Source organism: Coenobita brevimanus, unplaced genomic scaffold, assembly GCF_032717465.1.
Source record: "Coenobita brevimanus isolate Jiangsu-jjx unplaced genomic scaffold, ASM3271746v2 jjx.HiC_scaffold_2780, whole genome shotgun sequence".
NCBI classification, from domain to species: Eukaryota; Metazoa; Arthropoda; class Malacostraca; order Decapoda; family Coenobitidae; genus Coenobita; species Coenobita brevimanus.
The window spans coordinates 272,501-293,902 of NW_027643742.1; the positions used below are offsets into that span (position 1 = coordinate 272,501).

The following is a 21,402-nucleotide window of genomic DNA, read 5'->3' on the forward strand; positions in this document are numbered from 1 at the left end:
TGATTGTCCCTGTCTGCCTATCATCCAGTCTTTGATCGTCCCTGTCTGCCTATCATCCAGTCTTTGATTGTCCATGTCTGCCTCTCATCCAGTCTTTGATCGTCCCAGCAGGAATGTTGGGATCCGGGGCTAGGTTACTTTGTTCAGACATTAAAGACAAGAGTCATCAATCGTTCGCTTCTGAGTGGCCTTATGTAAGCACCGAGATTCTACCAACCCTAGGACGTAAACCTTTGTGGGCCACATACGGTTAGAGCACCTTTATCTTTCACTCGTAAGAGGTAGTTTTTCATTATATTCAAGCTCTCTCCACTCATTTTCATTCAGGATACAGGAGATTTTCAATCTGGTGGGGCTAGATGTAAGCTTCAATAACTCTGTCACAACTATGAGTTTTAATGAAACTGAAGGAAATCGTCTGGGAAAAGAAAGGTTAAAATGCAAAATATGAATGGAATGAGGAGCTTATTCAATCACCACGTATATATATATATATATATATATATATATATATATATATATATATATGTGTGTATATATATATATATATGTGTGTGTGTGTGTGTGTATATATAGATAGATAGATAGATAGATAGATATATATATATACATATATATATATATATATATATATATATATATGTGTGTGTGTGTGTGTGTGTGTGTGTGTGTGTGTATATAGATAGATATATATATATATATATATATATATATATATATATATATGAGTGTGACGTGAAACGGATGGATTTAGACAACCAACCCTCAGACGTAAACCCTTATGAGCTAAAACCTTAACCCATACGTATATAACATCTATTTAAGCTCACACGTAAAAAGGTAAATTTTAATGAGGGTGACGTGACAGCTGTGGGGTTGCGGAGTTAAAACATTAGTGACGTAGAGTGAACACTTGTTGCTGCAGTTTATAGGAGAGAGAGAGAGAGAGAGAGAGGGGGGGGGTTAAAGGTGTATGTATGTGTGCACAGGTGTTGAGCCTTACCTGCACTCAGTCTGGCACCATCAATACCTTCATTAGAATCTTTGTACACCGAACCAACACACATTCACACACCAAAAGCTGAAAATCTATTAAAACCTCTGTGGTGTAATTAGTGAAATGTGTGCGAATAACGGGACAGGAAATACGAGTACTATATTACTGACACCGGAGTGGGACGAATAGGCAATGATATAAAGTAGGTTATGACCCAGGTGTGGCACTGTCCGAACACACTGAACGTTAGTGAAGTATGTGAAAATGTCAGGGAGGAAAACTGTACCGTTCTGGGGAGAATAGACCCTAATATAAGAACTGTCATGACCGATTTTGCGCCAATCTGAAACGCATTGAACTTTAGTGAAATCGAACTCCAGTGAAATGTGCACGAATGACTGAGAGAAACTTGTAAATTATGAGTACCGGTGTAGGGCGAGCTGACACTAATATACGGAGTGTCATGACATATTTTGCGCCAGTTCTAAACGCACCTCCGACTCGTGTTGACGATGTTAAGGCTATATCAATGTGTTTTGGTGGCGATGGCGGGGGTTGTGGTAGAGGTTAATATCTTACCAGCGGATGCCAAGATTTTATCAGCGGATGCCAAGATCTTACCAGGGGAAGAAGCCAAGCTCTTACCAAGGGATGAGGCTGCTAAGATCTTACCTGGGGAAGAAGCCAAAATCTTACCAGAGGAGGAGGCTAAGATTCAACCACGCTCTTTCTCGTGCGGGACAAGCTCTGTGACCTTACAAGCGGGCCAGTCCGTTCCCTTAACCTCCCCTAACTATCCCTACGCCTATCCCAGCCCACTATACTGCCGCTGGGTAGCTCAGGCACCCATAAACACAGTTATACGCGTCTACTGCCCAATTTTCAACGTTTACAGCAGTCCCCTGTGCCAGATGGACCGTTTGACCATATCCCAGAATGGCTTGGACAATCTCAGCGACGGGATCTCCTACTGTGGGGGCGGATACATTGATGTCACCCTGAATTCAAACCGTTTCGTGGCCACCTTCATCACTAGCGTCAAAATATTCCCCTACAGAAACAATGGATTCTCCTGTATTCTGACGGCCATGGCGAGGTACTGTACTTGTATATGTCCTTTGCCTCAGTTGTATATATGACTTTTTTTCATACAAGATGGTGCATTGCATAACCCTCCTCTTCCACTGCACCGAGAGATTTATTGCACTTTGTGGGGACGGCTTATTCAACGTTATCAACGTTTAGTGTGGATTATCTCTCCATTTTCTAATTTCACTGTGACACACGCCCACACCAACATACTCAGCTGCCCCTGCAACACACAAGATACCGTGAAATGCATAAATCATTGAACCCTATTGTACACAGCATAGCAGGCTTCGTAACATCTCTACCTAAGCGATTTTATCTGCATCTTATACATCAATATCCCTTGAGGGGATATTTTCCCGCATCTGGTCAGGTCAGGTGCGGGTAAGGGGATGGGTCCACTATGATGTGGCAGGGGTAAACCAGCTCCTCTGTCGGGCCCTGCTGAGGATGTCGCTGCTTAAACTGCGCAGTTGACTCTCGTGCGGTGTGGTGCGGTGAGGATCTGTCCCTTCTTCCCTTGGGGCTATGATACGAGTTAATGTGAGTGTTTAGATGAGTAACTACCCCCGCTAATACCAATACACCAGTCCTGTATGAGACAGCCCTAGCATGTATTCAATATGGACGGTAGGTGTTAGCGCCGAAATGGTGACATGTAGAGGTGTATGGTAAGCAGGAGGACTACTGGGCCTTGGGAGCAGGCTGTGAAGCCTATGTACAGGGTCGGACACATTAAAAAAAAAAAAAAAAATATGAGTGTGTGGTCCTGTCTGGGCTACCTGCCTATCCTTGAGGGAAGCAGCCTAGGTATATAGATAGATAGATCCTCTTGTGTATTGTTGGTGCAAATTATGTCGATATTAAACGACATGAATACCATACGCGATGATGATAAGGTGTAATATGCAAAATAAATCGTAGAGAAAAGGGTGCTACGAAGCCTCCAGTGCTGCTCAGAATCCAGCCCTTAATTTTGTATACAGTACAGGATGGTCCGTAAATAGCGCTCTACTAGAAACTCCTTTGGCTCAGTCTGCTAGTCTTGGCCAAGTGTGACAATGAGAGTAGGAAGTGAATACATTATGCAGAGCAGGCATTGACAATGACACTGACTGAGCCGTGCCCGTAACGCACGAGAGATGGCCAGAGGGAGTAAATGAGGAGAGTTATATATTGTCTGTCTATAGCCATACGCCTTAATACCGTAAGGGATGGCCACAAACAAATCGCCTCCATGTCGCCCTGTTTCCTGCCCTCCGCCTAACTCATAACCCCACCCCCTCTCTCTCTCATATACTTCTCCACTTCATTCCCCCCATCTCATCCTCGGTCTCCCCACCTCTCTCGTCCCCTCCACCTAGCTCACATACACTCTCCTTGTTAGTCTCTCACTCACCTTCCTCTCCACCCTGTATTCTGGCGCTGGAGAGAGACACCTTCACGTGGTGGCATCGGTATGACCTTAGTCCACCATCCTCCTCTCGGAGGTTAGAGAGGGAACTGAGGGGGACCAGTATACCCGAGCAACATCTCCCTCCTCCCCTTCGGTATCACCACATGAAGGCGTCTCTCTCCAGAAAATAGATACAGCCTTCATCAACCCATTCACTGCTAAATATCCTTCCAAAGCTGAAAACAATCCTTTAATGGTAACAAGGGTAGGATAGACATGTAACTAAGTATCAGGGCCCTTCTGTTAATGACCTGCCCCATGGTATGGTGCCAGGTGTGGTGTGGGAAGGTGATTTGGTGTGGTGTGTGAGAGGGCGGTGTGGTGTGTTGTAAGGTGTGGTGTGTAGTGGGAGGGCGATTTTGTGTGGTATATGAGATGGTGGTGTGGTGTGTTGTGAGGCGTGGTGTGGTGTGGTGTGGGAATATCGATGAGAGTAGTTTATCGTAGTTTACCATTGCTCACCGCTGCTGCCAGTATCGATGGAAGTCGCCGTAGACAGACGTAGAGAGATAGGGAGGTTGGTTGTAAATTGTCCAAGTACCACCATTATAAGGTCGTGAGGCGTCGTATGGCTCGAACTTGCCGTTGCTTAGTAAAATGATGTGCCGTCGACTAGAGTGAAAAGGTACGCCTCTCTTTCTCACCTTCTCCCTTTGTGTATCACAAGCGAGGTGAGTTACAGAGCACTCTTGGGTTACGGAGTTAATTGTACACAGTTATATCGACGCGTGATTGACAACGTAACGTAGCGTGATGGCAAAACCTCCTAGCTAACCCCATCTCTGTCTTCCGCCCTTGATCGTATTTTTGGGCCCTCTCTAACCTCTTCTCTCAGGCTGTCTCTCAGGTTCTCTAATCTTCCTACACGTGATTTGGGACTTATATCCCCCTCTGGCTTCCAGCTAAAGTGTGTGGGCATACGTGTGCGCACGAATGTGCCCGCGCGCGCGTGTCTGTGTGTGTTTGTGTGTGTGTGTGTGTGTGTGTGTGTGTGTGTGTGTGTGTGTGTGTGTGTGTGTGTGTGTGTGTGTGTGTGTGTGTGTGTGTGTGTGTGTGTGTGTGTGTGTGTGTCATGTTTCCGGCACATGATCAGAGCTGTTTGGCATTCCTGATTAGTCCGGGACAACCAGATTGTGGATATACATTATGTGGATTGACATTCCTACTGAGAAGCTGTGTATGTCTCCTGCAGACACTACATCCTGCACATTGTGATATGAGATATATACTAGTGCCTATATAATGCCTACATATTGGTGATTTTGTGTGATGTGTGACAGGGTGGTATGGCGTGTTGTGAGCTGTGGTGTGGTGTGCGAAGGTGATTTTGTGTGGCATGAGAGGGTGGTGTGGTGTGTGGTGAGGTGTGATGTGGTGTGCGGAGGTGATTTTGTGTGGTGTGTGACAGGGTAGTATGGTGTGTTGTGAGGTGTGATGCAGGCTTGGTTCCACGTACAAGTACTTGTGCTTGTACTTGGACTTTACAAACTTTTGAGTACTTGTACTTGTATTTCCACTTAAGTACAAAATTTTGAGTATTTGTACTTGAGATTTTAAAAATCAGTGTACTTGTACTTGGGCCAAATGTACTTGAAAAATCAAGTACTTTTAAGTACTTTTCCAGTACAGTACAGTAATAATCATATAAGGTACATTGCATAAGTACACTGTAATTTAATAACAATAACTGTTTTAACTATGACATTAAGCAAATTATAATAAGTTTTTTTTAGTTGTACTGTTTGCTTTACTAAACAGTATGTCTGTCAATTATTAAATACTAGTGGTAATTCTATTATTTCCATTGTAGCTACTACTGTAGGGTAGTAGTACTATCTGGCAACTCTGGTGCACACACTTCAAGACTGAACAGGCAACAACATGTAGACTTTCTTCCTGTCTGCAACCTGGTCACTACTGTAGTTTAGTCTTTCAGTAGCCACCATTTATAGCACTACGAGTGGCATCATGGCATCACCTAAGGATTCAGGCATATGGAGCCACTTGAAATTACCAGGATATACTACTGGAACATTCAAGACAGTCTGCAAGCAGTGTGATATTGATATATCAAGCTCCAAAAATGTTACATCCAACCTTTACAAACATATGAAAGTAAGCACAGCTTGCTAAGGTTAACAAGTAGTATTAGTAATAGTAGCACCAACACCCCCGCCAACTAAAAGAAGAATTTGTATAATACCCAATGAGTAATCCAGCTTCCTTCTATGCACATGGGGCAGACAAAAAGTAAGCCCGCCTGCAGCCGGCTTTTATTTTATTTTCTAGGTGTTTTTCAAAGTTTTAGGGAGTTTTTAACAATATTAAATTCTAAAATAATATTGTAGGACTTCCAATGACTTTCGCAGACGAGTTTACCCTTTCACTGCCTCTACTTTCTTACATGCACGAGGTTCAACCTGTTTTTCACTCCCCAGCTGTATTTTTTATAAATTTGATATTATCTACATCATTTTTAAGACCGGCGAGGGGGTGGGGCGACAGCCCCAAGGTTAGGTTAGGTTGTCAGATTAGGTTAATGACAATAAAGTTGTCAGATATATATATATATATATATATATATATATATATATATATATATATATATATATATATATATATATATATATATATATATATATATATGTGCATCTTAATAGTTATTTTTCCCTTTGTTTCAGCGGAAACACAGTGCTTTATATGAGAGGAAAGTCAGCACTCGTGTCAACACTACTGGGACTAGCCAGTCAACCACGGAATGCTTTGTTACAGTGTCAGACCCAAAGAAATGTGCGACACACGATGCTCGTCAAAAGTAACTTGATGATGCACTAGTGCTCTTTGTGGCATGTGATCTTGTGCCTTTTTCTGTTGTAGACAGCCCTTACTTTAGTGGTTTACTTATTGCAGCTGACCCTCGCTATCAGATGCCAACACGCCAGGATTCCCCGATACCACTACTGACACAAATGATGACACTGACTTGGAAGATGATGATCTTGATGATTTTGATGGTGCTGATTCTGCTGAACTGTTTGAAGAATTAGCAACTGAGCATAACTCCTGCTTTGCTCATACATTGCAGTTGGTGGTAAAAGATAGCCTAAAAGATGCAGGACACTTAAATATTACACTCAGCAAAGCATCAAAATTGGTATCTTTTGTGCATAGGTCAACAATAGCCACAGATGTTCTGGAAGGAGAAAAAAAAAAAATAGATCAGGTTGTGCCACTCGCTGGAATTCACAGGTGAAGATGATCAGATCTGTTTTGCGAGGGCCAGAAGAAAAGCTAAGTAGTTTGGATGGTGCCCCAACCCTTGGAGCATATGATCAAAATATTCTTCAAGATGTGCTAGAAATTTTTGAACCATTTGAGGAGGTCACTGACTGTGCCCAACGACAGAACTCTGTTTCCTCAAGTCTAGTTATTCCTTGTGTACGGGGGCTCAAGTTTCACCTAGAGCAGATGCAGTCAAAGTATAATAGTGCTCTGGTATTTGAACTGAGGAAGTCAGTACAGAAACACCTACAGCTGAATGAAGATCGAAAAATATATTAACTGGCAACCATATTTGAACCAAGGTTTAAAATGGATTGATGTTCTGAAGAGGAGGAAAAGGCGAACCTGAAGTCCTCTGTCATAACTACAGCACAGTTTATGGCCAAAGAAGCTACAGTTCCTGCAAGTATGAATCCCGGCACAGAACTTCCAGAAGATAATCCAGGGCCCAGTTCAGGGAATTCTGAACCAAAGAGGAAGAACTGTTAAGTTTTATGGCCACCCCAGCTCAACAATCAACAGCTGTAACAGAGGTGCAGGAGTCCATTAATACTGAAATTCAAAGATACCTGAGTCAGCCATGCATTTCTGATGAAAGGGATGTAGCCTACTAGTATACTGAAAGGAGCACATGGAGACATTTCCAACTCTAGCAAAGATGGCACAAAAATACCTATCTGTCTCTGCTTCTTCTGCACCTGTGGAAAGGATCTTCAGCATCGCTGGAAAAATCTTCCGCCCGCACAGATATCAGCTTGCAGACAAGAATTTTGAGTCTATGATGTTTGTGAAATCCAGTGATAAGTCCTACAGGTAGCTAGTACAGTATTGGTAATGGTATCAGTACTTTGAAAAGCAAATTTGGATGACCAGTTAACTCTTACGTGCCTGGTGTATCCAGCTGAATGCCACTACCCATGGGGGCGGGGAGGGTTTTTAATAAAAAGTTGAGAAATTTTCATGTGTTACTATCTATAAGCATTGAAATTAACTGGATATTGTACTGTACATATTCCAAGATTGACTTTCATATTGAACACCAACGATGACCTGACCACCATTTTGTGTTGAGGTTTTGTCATATGGCCACTGGCGTGGCTAACTGCACTTTGGCCTATAAATACAAATTTGTCAGAACACGGCTCAGCAAACTGTTTTAAGACATAAAGAGTTTGGTCAAATGTGGATTTTTGGTGTTCAAACAAGGCAAATAAATGTGTGATAACCTGCCCTGTAACAAGTTGCAAACTTTAACTTCTGTAATTGACAGTTTTAGAGCAACCACAAACGTTTCACAATGTGGGCATTAAATGCACCATCCACCTGGACCTCTCACAGGTTGAGCTTAGTACAGTATTTGTTAATGTTTAATTTTCCGACATTATTGCTTACTAGGCAAATCATTAAATTCAAACTAAGGAAATTATAATTTGCTTGCATATTTTTCTAAACTGCAAGTATCACACTTCTCGTTTATAGCGCAAATCTATTTTGTATTATTAAAATTTGTATTATCAGTTAAACTAGAAAATTGACTAGAATTTGTATCATTACCTTTACCTGCGAGTTGGCCCACTTCTGATCACCTTCACTCACAAAGCCCTATGGGCATCTCTTGCCGCCCTGTAGGTAGATCTTCACCTCCCTTAGGCGCTGTGGGCCGAGGTTCACTGTCTAAAATCTGAGAACTACACAGATAGGTACTTTTGGGGGGGGCTTAACTATATTCATTTTAGTAAGATCACTGTATTATATTACCATAATATGCTTCTTCACTAGATATTTGTTACTGAAATTGAAATAAACATGTCTATAAAAAATAATAGATAATCTGTTGAAATGTACTTTTACTTAAGTACACTGTCAAGCACTTGGACTTAAGTACTAGGCAAATCTTCTGTACTTGTACTTTTCTTCAGTACTTGTACTTGTTCACAAGTACTGGCACATGTACTTGGACCCATGCCTGGTGTAATGTGTGGTGGGAGGGTGATATTGTGTGGTGTGGTATGTTGTGAGAGTGGTATGGTGTGTGGTGTGGAATGGTATGGTGTGTGGTGTGGCGTTGTTTGGTGTGTTGTGGTGTGTTGGGTGGTGTGGTGTGGTGTGGTATGATGTATGGTGTAGTGTGGTATGGTGTATGGTGTGGTGTGGTATGGTGTATGGTGTGGTGTGGTGTGGTGTGGTGTGGTGTGGTATGGTTTGGTGTGATGTGTGTGGTTTGGTGTGGTGTGGTGTGGTGTACTTGGCTAAAGTTGCTGAAGTCTACAGGGGTGAAGCACATCATGTCTGAAGCATGCTAGTGCGTGACAGAGGGACGGGGTAGTTCCTTAAGATTCATCCCCATCTAAAAAATACATCAGTGCATTGAGTGTGTGTGTGTGTTTTTTTTTTTCAGTCAGTGCGTATTTTTCACTTAGACAACCACTAGTCGGTTTGTCTTCATCGAACAGAACTGGGGCACTCCCACAAATTGCATGCTAATTTGTGGTTGCATGAAATTCTGAGTTATGAGGTAGGAATGAGTCTCCCTGGTTGCTGGTTAAATCAACTGACTACACGCGGCCATCAGCTGCGCTGCAAGGGGCTAGGGACGTTCGTCAGGTTAGAATAAACACGTTGTAGTTGGCCTGTCTGCTACCTACAACTCTCCAGGTATTAACTAAGTCTTCTGTAATTCCTCAGATCAGGCACCACTCGTCCCCGACCTCCTACGTCTTCGCCACAGACAGGGCAGTGCGGCCTGAAAAATCCATCCAGGATTGTAAACGGCCAGGATGCTGGGCAGAACGAGTGGCCGTGGCAGGCAGCCGTTCGCAACAAGGTGATCAACGCGCTATTTTGCGGCGGAGTGCTGATTGCCGATCGCTGGGTAGTGACGGCTGCCCACTGCGCTGCACACTACCCCATGGATCAGATCTACGTCACACTTGGAGACCATTGGAGAGACCCGACCAGACCGACACGGTACACCATTACAGCGCAGGTCTCCAAAGTCATCATACACGAGGCCTACGACAGGCAGACGGTGAACAACGACATAGCTCTCCTGGAACTGAGTGAGGCAGTGACCTACAGTAACGGCGTGAAACCAATCTGCCTGCCCTGTTCCGTCACACCACAGAAACTCGAGGGACAGAACGGGATCGTAACTGGCTGGGGTGCGACGTCCTCTGGAGGATCATTCAGCGAGGTGCTACAGGAGGTGGAGCTTCCCCTGATGTTCACTGCAGACTGCCAAGGCTACCTAGGGAACGTCGTGACCTCAAACATGATCTGCACCTACAAGCACAACCACGATGCCTGCCAAGGAGATTCTGGAGGTCCTCTGGCTTGGAAGGGAGAAGACGGGAGGTATTATCTCGTGGGGGTTGTGTCCTGGGGCTACGGTTGCGCCGGTGTGGACACTCCCGGGGTATATGCTAAGGTCACCCACTACCTCGCCTGGATTCAGATAAAGACGGGTATCACTGTATGTCCGTAGAGCCATAACTTACCAGCAACCACATACAGACGTGAGCTAAAGGTTGTATTCTAAGTTGCTTTGGAGATTCCACAACCCTTCTTTCCGAGCAATTATTTCACACATATACACCTTAGCACCGTCTGGTTGCATCTGAGATTTAGTAGCATCTCTTCCTCGGCTACCTGTTTGCATATTACAACTTAATATCGTCTTGTATGCTATTAATGTAAAATATGTTGATATAACGACTATATAAATAACAGAGAAGCGAATCTTAGGTATAAAAAGCAAACTAAGCCGCTCAAGAATATGTGCCAGAGATGGGATGGGCACCTATGAAGTAAAAAGGGAATATGGCACGATAACTTACTACTGCATCAAACATAATAGTTGTATATGTAGGTATAGATACTGATTTCATCCTTTTGGCTATGTATGGTTTCTCTTAATAAAATAGTCTGGAAATAGAAGTAACAAAACATCTAACTTTGGCCATCAGAGTACCAGCACCACACAATATGATACAATCTCAGTGTACATTTGTGCAGAACACCGTTATAATGTACAGGAAAATAAATATCAATTGTTCATCGTGTATCATTTTCTAACGACTTTAGTACCGTAGTTTATTTTGGTCTATTTATCTATTTATTTTTTTATTTACTTTTTACTGCCTCCTGATCATCTGATTCAGTTCTAAAGCAACCTAGATTCAATCCCTTCACTGAAATGTTTTTTTTAACATACGATTATTCTTGCTATCCTCAGACGATTTTATTAGACGGTTGTTTTTGTTTTTTTATTCTAGACAAGAGAGCTATCAAACTGAAGGGATTTGATATAGCCTTCAGTAACTCAATTTCCTACCAGAAGTCCTTCATAAGTTAAATAAAATCAACTGGTGGTAGCAGGAGTAGGCTAAAAACAGATGTCATTAAATAATAATAATAATAATAATAATAATAATAATATCGGTGGTAATAGTAGTAGTAGTAATAATAGCAGTAGCAGTAGTAGTAGTAGTAGTAGTTGCAGTAGTAGTAGTAGCAGCAGTCTCTAAGAACTGATCCTAAGTTAAGCATTAAATATTCTAATGATTCTAAATAGTAGAAATTTGAGCAACTAAACTCCCAAGAAACTAAGCAATATAAGGATTCTAAGCAGTGATTAATCTAAGCATTCTAAGCAGTGACGATTCTCAAGCATTTGGATTCTAAGACAGCAAACAATCCTAAGTAGGGAACATTCAAAGCAGGGAACAAGTAAGGATCTAAGCAGTACCATAACGAGTCTAAAATCTAAGCAGTGTAGATTCTAAGACAAAAAGAATAATCCATTACAGCAAGGATCCCAAGTAGTGAACATTCTCAGCAGTCAAAAAGTAAGAATTCTAACCAGGAAGGATTCTAAGCAGATCTAAGCAGTAAGGAGTCAAAGGGATGAAGATTCTAAGCAGGTCTAAGCAGTAAGGGGTCAAAGAGATGAGGATTCTAAACAGGTCTAAGCGGTAAGGAGTCAAAGAGATGAAGATTTTAAAAACCGAGAATGCAGAATATTCTTGAGAAAAATAGAGAAGTGAGAATCCAACGGTACAGCTGGCCATCCCACCGATATTACTGAGGAGCTGCGAGGCTGTCTGCATGTCCCGTTTGGTCAACGTCCTCCTCCTGACTCAATCGCACCACACCCTGTTAATAGTAGGAGTAGTAGTAGTGATGCTGATGCTGGAGTAACAGAGGGATGTGATAGTGCAGTAGAAGTGACGGGAAAGAAAAAACGCCGTCGCTTTCTAGCGCTACAGGGGGATTGTTGGAGACCGATGTGGTGGCAGTGTATTTGTTTACGTGGCACTTTTGCTGAGCTGGAGCAACCCTTTAACAGCCATCAGTCCACGCCGATTCCCGTATCTATCAATGATGCTACAGTGTGATTAAATCAAAACATATATTCTTTCCTGTATCCTGTGCTTACCATTTCACTGTCTACCTGGGTCTGTGGATGTATATACAGGATGATCCACATATTTTCTCTCTTATTTCTTAACTGACCGAATCTCATTTGTTGTGGAGACGACTCGCGTTACCAGTGTCTACCCCGTCTGACGACATTATTAATCAGCCATGCAAGCGATGTGCTTACCGGCAGAGCAGACAGGAGCCCGAAAAGGATTATCTGAAGCTGAAAATTATGTAAGCTAGATTATAACTTTTTAGTCCAAGTTCGTTAAAAGAAAAATTCTCTCTCTCTCTCTCTCTCTCTCGCTCGCTCGCTCGCTCGCTTTTCAACTCCAAGACCACTTCAGCGCCAAGACCATTTCTACGCCAAAACCATTTCTATGCCAAGACCACATCAACACCAAAACCACTTCTATGCCAAAATCACTTCTATGCCGAGACCACTTCTATGCCCAGACCATTTCTATGCCAAAACCACTTGCCAAGACCACTTCAACACCAAGACCACTTCAACATCAAGACCATTTCTATGCAAAGGCCACTTCTATCCCAAAACCACTTCTACGCCAAGACCACTTCTATGCCAAGACCACTTCAACACCAAGACCACTTCAACACCAAGACCACTTCAACACCAAGACCACTTCAACACCAAGACCACTTCAACACCAAGACCACTTCAATGCCAAGACCACTTCAACACCAAGACCACTTCAATGCCAAGACCACTTCAACACCAAGACCACTTCAACACCAAGACCACTTCAACACCAAGACCACTTCAACACCAAGACCACTTCATTGCCAAGACCACTTCAACACCAAGACCACTTCAACACCAAGACCACTTCAACACCAAGACCACTTCAACACCAAGACCACTTCAACACCAAGACCACTTCAATGCCAAGACCACTTCAACACCAAGACCACTTCAACACCAAGACCACTTCAACACCAAGACCACTTCAACGACAAGACCACTTCAACACCAAGACCACTTCAACACCAAGACCACTTCAACACCAAGACCACTTCATTGCCAAGACCACTTCAACACCAAGACCACTTCATTGCCAAGACCACTTCATTGCCAAGACCACTTCAACACCAAGACCACTTCATTGCCAAGACCACTTCAACACCAAGACCACTTCATTGCCAAGACCACTTCAATGCCAAGACCACTTCAACACCAAGACCACTTCAACACCAAGACCACTTCAACACCAAGACCACTTCAACACCAAGACCACTTCAACACCAAGACCACTTCAACACCAAGACCACTTCAACACCAAGACCACTTCAACACCAAGACCACTTCAACACCAAGACCACTTCAACACCAAGACCACTTCAACACCAAGACCACTTCATTGCCAAGACCACTTCAACACCAAGACCACTTCATTGCCAAGACCACTTCAACACCAAGACCACTTCAACACCAAGACCACTTCAACACCAAGACCACTTCAACACCAAGACCACTTCAACACCAAGACCACTTCAACACCAAGACCACTTCAATGCCAAGACCACTTCAACACCAAGACCACTTCAACACCAAGACCACTTCAACACCAAGACCACTTCATTGCCAAGACCACTTCAACACCAAGACCACTTCAACACCAAGACCACTTCAACACCAAGACCACTTCATTGCCAAGACCACTTCAACACCAAGACCACTTCAACACCAAGACCACTTCAACACCAAGACCACTTCAACACCAAGACCACTTCATTGCAAAGACCATTTCTACACCAAGACCACTTCCACACCGAGACCACTTCATTTAAAATATCAGTTCCATCCAACAAGTCATCCTCACCAAAACTCAGAACTTTTCCCAGTATTGTGTTGAGGAATAAAGCCCGTAAAACAGATAGATAAATAGATAGATAGATAGACAGATAGATAGACAGACAAACAGACAGAGACAGAGGAAGAGACAGACAGACTGACAGACACAGAGTAGGAGGAGGAAGAAAGTAAGCCTTACAGGAAGGAGAGAAAAGATGCAGGGAAAATCAACACGAGATGAAACAGCTGGTAGGAATAATATTGACTCTTGTACTTTCACTCAATGGCCATGAGACGCTGAGAGACAAGTAAACACGAGGGAATGGTAAGAGGGGAGAGAAGAGGGATGGAGGATCTGTGAGAGAGAGAGAGAGAGAGAGAGAGAGAGAGAGAGCGGTGGGGAGGGTGGGGAATCCTACGAGAGAATGGTATGAGAAAAGCAGACAATGATATTTACATCTTAAGGGGAAAATTACAAAGACAAATAATAGGAAAACTTTCCATTCTCGCCACTATCGCTACCAAATCCACTCAGATACTGATGAAGGAAGCGAGTTGATAGCAAGCTGGGGTAGGGAATAAGTCTGATATTAATTTCTTTATATCAAACTTTATAGACCTTCATTAAACTCATCGACATGTCACAAATATATTCGTAGTTAATTTCTTATTACCTGTCTTGAATGAGACAACCCTAACTTATATTCAGCGTGGACGGTGGACATTAGTACCGAAGCGATGACAAATGAAGGTGCGTGGCACGCAAGAAAACTGCTCAGTCTTAAAGAACGGACCACATAATCTTTGCTAAATCCAACTACTTCTTCATCAGTTATCATTTATCGTGCCATCAGAAGCGCATTGGTCCATGGCTGGATTACCAATACACACTTCAGACACTGTATTTAAGGTGAGAGTGATCCCTAGACACTGAGTGCCAGAGTGTTAACAGTAAACCCTAAACATACTCCGGATTAAAGCCCTAACGAGCCACAACTGGTTGCAGCTCCTCAGCCTGTTGGACTACCAGTCTGACACATACAAAAAAGCTATATCACTCTTGCAAGGTAATATGGCAGCAATATTTCAAACAATTAACAGAACAGTAAGGTAAGCTTTCGTTATAAGGTGCCTTTTTATATTCTTTTCATTCCATTAAATCCGCAAGATATAATGGGAATATTAACTACTTAAATTCCCTTGCTACAGTACAGGTGCTTATAAAGCTGGTTTACCAGTTCACCAGCTGACAGTAGTGTACTGGTGAACCAGATATATGAAAAAACGCTGAAAGACAGAGACGGGATTTAGAAGAAAAAATTCAACAGTGCCAAATGTCTCAATATATATATATATATATATATATATATATATATATATATATATATATATATATATATATATATATATATACCTAGGCTGCTTCCCCCAGGGAAAAGGAGGTAGCCGAGACAGGACGACACACTCCCCATTTACTCATCCATTCAAACACAATCATTCGCATCTTAGCCCCAAAGGGGAGAACGGACAGATCCTCACCGCACCACACCTGCATATAATAGTAATTTCCCGTTATCGGTATACGAGTAATATCCTTTAATAATAGATGGTGCATATCTTCACTGTCATTTTCACAAGATCAATAATACGGCACCATATATGAATATTGTCAATCAATATTGATTGTGTGAGGGCCGGTAAATAATATCCTGCGTTGCCAGTGTGGCGGTATTACCTCAGCAAGTTCACATGTCCCTTATCAATGCCCAACGTATCCTTTATCATACGTGTAATGAAACATAGTAATTTCTACAGATTTCTATATTAGGCGTACGTGCCGAGGCCCAGTTTCAGCTGTTGACGTCTTAATCTGCACCAACATTTATGACCGTAGTACAACTGTTTATGCATAACAGTTTGTTACATCTGTTTTACGCACCCCTTTTTGTCCTTTGGGAAGAAACGAAACCGTAGGTTAGTTCCAGTTAGTGGGTTTTTCCCACAAACAACACAGCGGTGTCCAGGGTTTAGAGCCATGTTTATTTGTACCGCCACGCCCCCTCACATCCCGCCTGTCAACTTATGTAAACAAACAGACGACACACCGGCGACCACAATGCCATCTGTTGACCAAGCCAGCTCGTTACATTGGTCTCGTGTTCGCCCGTAAGAGTCCGTGACTCGACTCTCACGATGGCCATTTTGTTTTTAACTCTTTCAACTGTGAATTTCTGGCTTCGAATCACGCACGCACACATGCACATACACACACGTACACACACACGTACACATACACATACATACATATATATACATATAAGCACACACACATACACACACGCACACCACACACGTGTTTGTATGTGTATGTATGTATATATGCATGCATGTGTGTGTGTGTGTGTGTGTGTGTGTGTGTGTGTGTGTGTGTGTGTGTGTGTGTGCAAGCTAAAATCAAGTAGTAGCAGTAGCAGTAGTAGACCCTACCTCAACACTGTTCCTGTGGCACTGTCTTTGATGCAAACCATGCAATGGTGTGCAAGAAGGCAGGCTGTGTGTACGCGACGTCACTGCCAAAATGCTGCAGGAAATATGCCATGATGTCACCACAGAGCCAGCTGTGCTGCCCCTAGACGGCGAGCACTTCACCCACAGAACAGCAAACACATCAAATGATGCCAGAGTGGATGTCAGTGCTGCAGGTTTGCGGACACGTGGGCAGAGGGCTTTCTTCAACATTAGGATAATTGATCCTATGGCAGCATGTCATCGTGAACTGTGTCTCGAGGCTGCACACAAAAGGAATTAACAAGAAAAAAAAACACAGACTATCAAGAAAGGATCTAACTTTTGCACCACGTTGGATTCACTGCCTTTGTGTTCACAACATCAGGTGGGACGGGTCCAGAGGCGAGCATATTCTCTCGAGACTGGCAGAGATTCTTTCTAAGAAGCGTCAACGTCAGAGTTCCGTTATGGCCTGGATGAGGTGTCAACTGTCCTACTCCCTTGTGAGGTGTGCACTGCTATGCCTCAGGGGCACAAGACCATCAGCCCTCAGGCCTGTCTCTCTGGCAGGTATGGATTACGAAGCTACTGTGACTGAGTCACATTGACCAGCAACTCCAATAGATTAAAGTTTTTGTTGACACTGTAATACTAAAAAATATAGCAGTAATAAAGTTTTTATGGTTGGTGGGGGCACTCCCCATCCACCCACTCGATGTAGTGCTGTTCTTGGATTCCTTCCCTTTCCTCTCTTCCTTCGTTCTTTCTATCGTTCCTCATCTGTCATTTTTTCCTTCATTCATTTCTCTTCCTTCTATCTACGGGTGACTATACATTGCGTAACAAGCCAGATGGTTTCCTGTACACCAGGAAACCTTTTACTACGCTGGGTGGTAATCATATAACCAATTTATGGCGCCTGATGGTTTAGTGGGCAATTAAGGCGCTCCAATCGGATTGAGCCTGTGCAAGTTAATATCCAAGGGATGGTTAGGGTTTAATGCTCACGTAATGTCACTCAGGGATGAGTGAGGCTGGTCATTCTCATCATAAATGTGAGGACCAATTTGCCTAGCTCCAGGCTCCTATGCTCCTCATGGGGCAACACAGGATTAGATGATGAATGAATGAATGAATGATGATAAAGTGTTGGCATATGGTTGGTAAGGACAGTGGCTGGTGTGTTTGGGGCCAACAGATTGTATTATGGTTAGTGATAACCTTCACATTACAACTCCAATGGTGAACTGTATTATGAGGCTGGCTGCTGAGCTGCACGGTATAATTCCCAAATGGATGGAGCTGATTTGCTTGTTGTATTATTTCTAAAAGTGGTAGTTGTAGTAGTAACAGTGGTAGATTTTTTTTTAAAATCAGAAGATGCACTCAGCAGGTTGGTGATGTTTGGCTGAATGCAACACATCCAAAGAACATCATTGTATTTCAAATAATTACCAGTAATTCTCAGAAATACCATGTTATTTGGACATGTTGCATTCAGTCATCACCAACCTATCAAGTGCATCTTTGCCTCGATTAAAAAAAAAAAAAAAAAACTAAGTATAGTAGTAGTTGTAGCAGCGGTTGTAGTAGTTGTAGTAGCAGTTGTAGTAGTAGCAGTAGCAACAGCAGCAGCAGCCGTAGCATCATCATCATCATTAGTAGTAGTAGTCCATCCAGTACCGTAATATATAAACCACCCTACATAAACACCCCCCAAGAAATCCATACCCAATTTAGGTGAAAGAAACACATCTTTAAGTTGTGTATATTTATTTCAGCATTTATAACAATTTCTTCTAAACTATTTGGGCTAACAATAGATTATTTGACCCAGTGAAAATACCTTATATTTCAGTATTAATTGCCATGGAAATTACTCTTGCCCAGTCCCCTCGGGTGAAAAGAAAGATAGAAACAACTCGTCTTTTTACGTTTAAATCCAATAACTTCCCTTCCTCTTGTCTAGTTCCCTTAGATGAAAACAAAGGGTATTTAAGCCATTTATTTGTATTCAAGCATATATAATTTGAAAGGAGCATGTGGAGTTACGTGGAGAGACAGACTGACAAATAAGAATGTGAAGGAGCGTTGTGGTGAGGATGTGGAAGTGACAGGAAGCGTTAGGAGAAACACACTGAGGTGGTTTGGCCATGTGGAGAGGATGGAGAGTGTAAGACTAACGAGGAGAGTGTATGTGAGTGAGGAGCATGTGGAGTTACGTGGAGAGACAGACTGACAAATGAGGATGTGAAGGAGCGTTGTGGTGTGAATGTGGATTTGATAGGAAGCGTTAGGAGAAACACACTGAGGAAGTTTGGCCAGGTGGAGAGGATGGAGAGTGAGAGACTGACGAGGAGAGTGTATGTGAGTGAGGTGGAGGGGGCAGAGGGAGGGGGAGACCGAGGAAGAGATGGAGGGATGGAGGAGAGAGGTATATGAGAGGGGGGTGTAAGTTGGGGGAGGGTAGCGACATGGCAGGGGACAGGGCAACATGGAGACGATTTGTTTGTGGTCACTCCTTACCCGATGAAGGCGTCCATAGATAGATATATAGAAAGGATTAATATTAAAGATAAATATTAATCAGCATAATAAAAACAAGCATTTTATTTCGAACTAGAGTTCAATTTTATTCGCCCCTGTGTGGCGTACAACTCTCATGTGCGGGGAGGCTCCCCACATACAGCTCTACTCAGTAGGGTAGAGTCAAGGGCTTTTCGTCTCATAAACTCTCCTCCTCTTACTGGCTCCCTTCAACCTCTGTCTCTTCGCCGCACTGTTGCATCTTTATCTCTCTTCTATCGCTACTTCAATGGTCACTGCTACTCTGACCTGTCTGCTTGCATCCCTCCACCTCTACGACGGGTGCGTAGCACCCGTCTAGCAACAAACTCTCATCCCTTTTCTGTCCAGCTCTCTAATCCAAGAGTTAACCGTTACTTCCAGTCCTTCATTTATGCAACAGGTCAACTCTGGAACTGTCTCCCTCTGTCTGTATTCCCTACTCCCTATGATCTCCAGTGTTTCAGACGTAGTGTGTCCAGGCATCTCGAAATAAACGGATCGTGAATTTGGCTCTCTTTTGTATTGTTTTTGTTTTTTTCTTGGAAGGAACGGTTTGCGGGCTCCTGGCCTTTGATTCCTTCTTTCTTGCATTAAAAAAAAAAAAGAAGGAGAAGGAGCTTCGAATCCCGTCAGTCACCCTGTAACCGTGAGAGGGGGAGGACGCTCAAGCTGTGTGTCTATTCTCAGTGTTGATAGTGTTTAAACAGCTTGCCCAATTATCCGAGATAAACAAAGGTAAGGCAGGATATTGTTCATCAGTTCTTTGATACTGCCTGTTCTTTCAGTTGAGCCAAATCATCTTTATTAGTGTGAAAAGTGGTGTGGAAATAAGTTATCTGAGAGGAATGTGGAGCTACGTGGAGAGACAGACAGGCTGACAGGGTTGCCGCTCCGTGGAAATCGTCTGCTAATGTGGAAAAACAAATAAGCGACGGACCTGCACGTGGGAAAAATTACACGCTACCCATTTAGAGCCGAGGAGAGGAGGTGGAGGGGTCAGCTGGGGATAATGCCATAGCCCGCGCCCTCCAAGATAGTGTTAAGAGGCAGGAAACTACAACATAGCGTAGTTCACTGTATAATCACATTGGGTTCTAAAGCAAATATATAAAAACAAGTAGGAATATGTAAACACAGTAAAACAAACTGTTGCATAACACTTAGCGTACAGAGTTGTGTATTACTGTATCTTTAAGCCATATTGGACACGTTGAGAAACTGGAGAATAAAAGACTAAGACGATGCATGTAAGTGAAAAGGAGGGAGGGAGAGGGAGGGGGGAGACCGAGGATGAGGTGGAGGGATGGAGTTGAGAGGTAAATGAAGGAGGGGGGAGTGAGATGAGGGGAGGGCAGTCAATTGGTGGGGGACAGGGCGACTTGGAGGCGTTTTGTCTGCGGCCACTCTTTGCTGGATTAAGGAGTCTGGCAATAGATAGATAGATAGATAGGGATGTGAAGAACCGCTCACCCTTCATCTTCTTATGTAACAACTTCCTATAGACTTATCAATCCATCAGAAATGCATCTACATAAACAAACACATACTAAATAGTTTTCCTCGCTGTCTTTACATATACTATAATTTCCTTGTATTTATTATCGTTGTTTTATAGAGGGAGGGGAAGGTGGTATATCTCACTAGGATCCTTTGGGCAGTCCTTCATTTATGCAACAGGTCAACTCTGGAACTGTCTACCTCTGTCTGTATTTCCTACTTCCTATGATCTCCAGTCTTTCAGACGCAGTGTGTCCAGGCATCTCGAAATAAACGGATCTTGAATTTGGCTCTCCTTTGTATTTTTCTTTTTCTTTGAAGGAACGGTTTGCAGGCTCCTGGCCTTTGGTTCCTTCTTCCTTGCATTAAAAAAAAAAAAATGAGAGGAGCATGTGGAGTTACATGGAGAGACAGACTGACAAATGAGGAAGTGAAGGAGCGTTGTGGTGTGGATGTGGATGTGATAGGAAGCGTTAGGAGAAACACACTGAGGTGGTTTGGTCATGTGGAGAGGATGGAGAGTGAGAGACTGACGAGGAGAGTGTATGTGAGTGAGGTGGATGGGAGGAGAGGGAGGGGAAGGCCAAGGATGAGATGGAAGGATGGAGTGAAGAGGTAGGCCTATATGAGAGAGGGGGGTGTGAACTGGGAACAGGGCAGTGAAATGGCTGGGGACAGGGCGATATGGAAGCGATTTGTTTGTGGCCACCCCTTGCGGGATTGAGGCGTGTGGCAATAGGTGGATAGATAGATAGTTATTTATATCTGCCA

At 43.2% G+C, this 21,402-nt stretch overlaps 1 protein-coding gene across 1 annotated transcript; it reads left to right on the top strand.

The window, feature by feature from the left end:
* Nucleotides 1-1,439: 1,439 nt before the first annotated feature.
* Nucleotides 1,440-10,398, top strand: LOC145390062 (proclotting enzyme-like). The gene is made up of 2 exons (XM_080265136.1): nucleotides 1,440-2,093; nucleotides 9,510-10,398. The coding sequence occupies exons 1-2, from the start codon at nucleotides 1,510-1,512 to the stop codon at nucleotides 10,306-10,308; spliced, it is 1,383 nt and encodes a 460-aa protein (XP_080121262.1). The 5' UTR covers nucleotides 1,440-1,509; the 3' UTR covers nucleotides 10,309-10,398.
* Nucleotides 10,399-21,402: the final 11,004 nt, after the last annotated feature.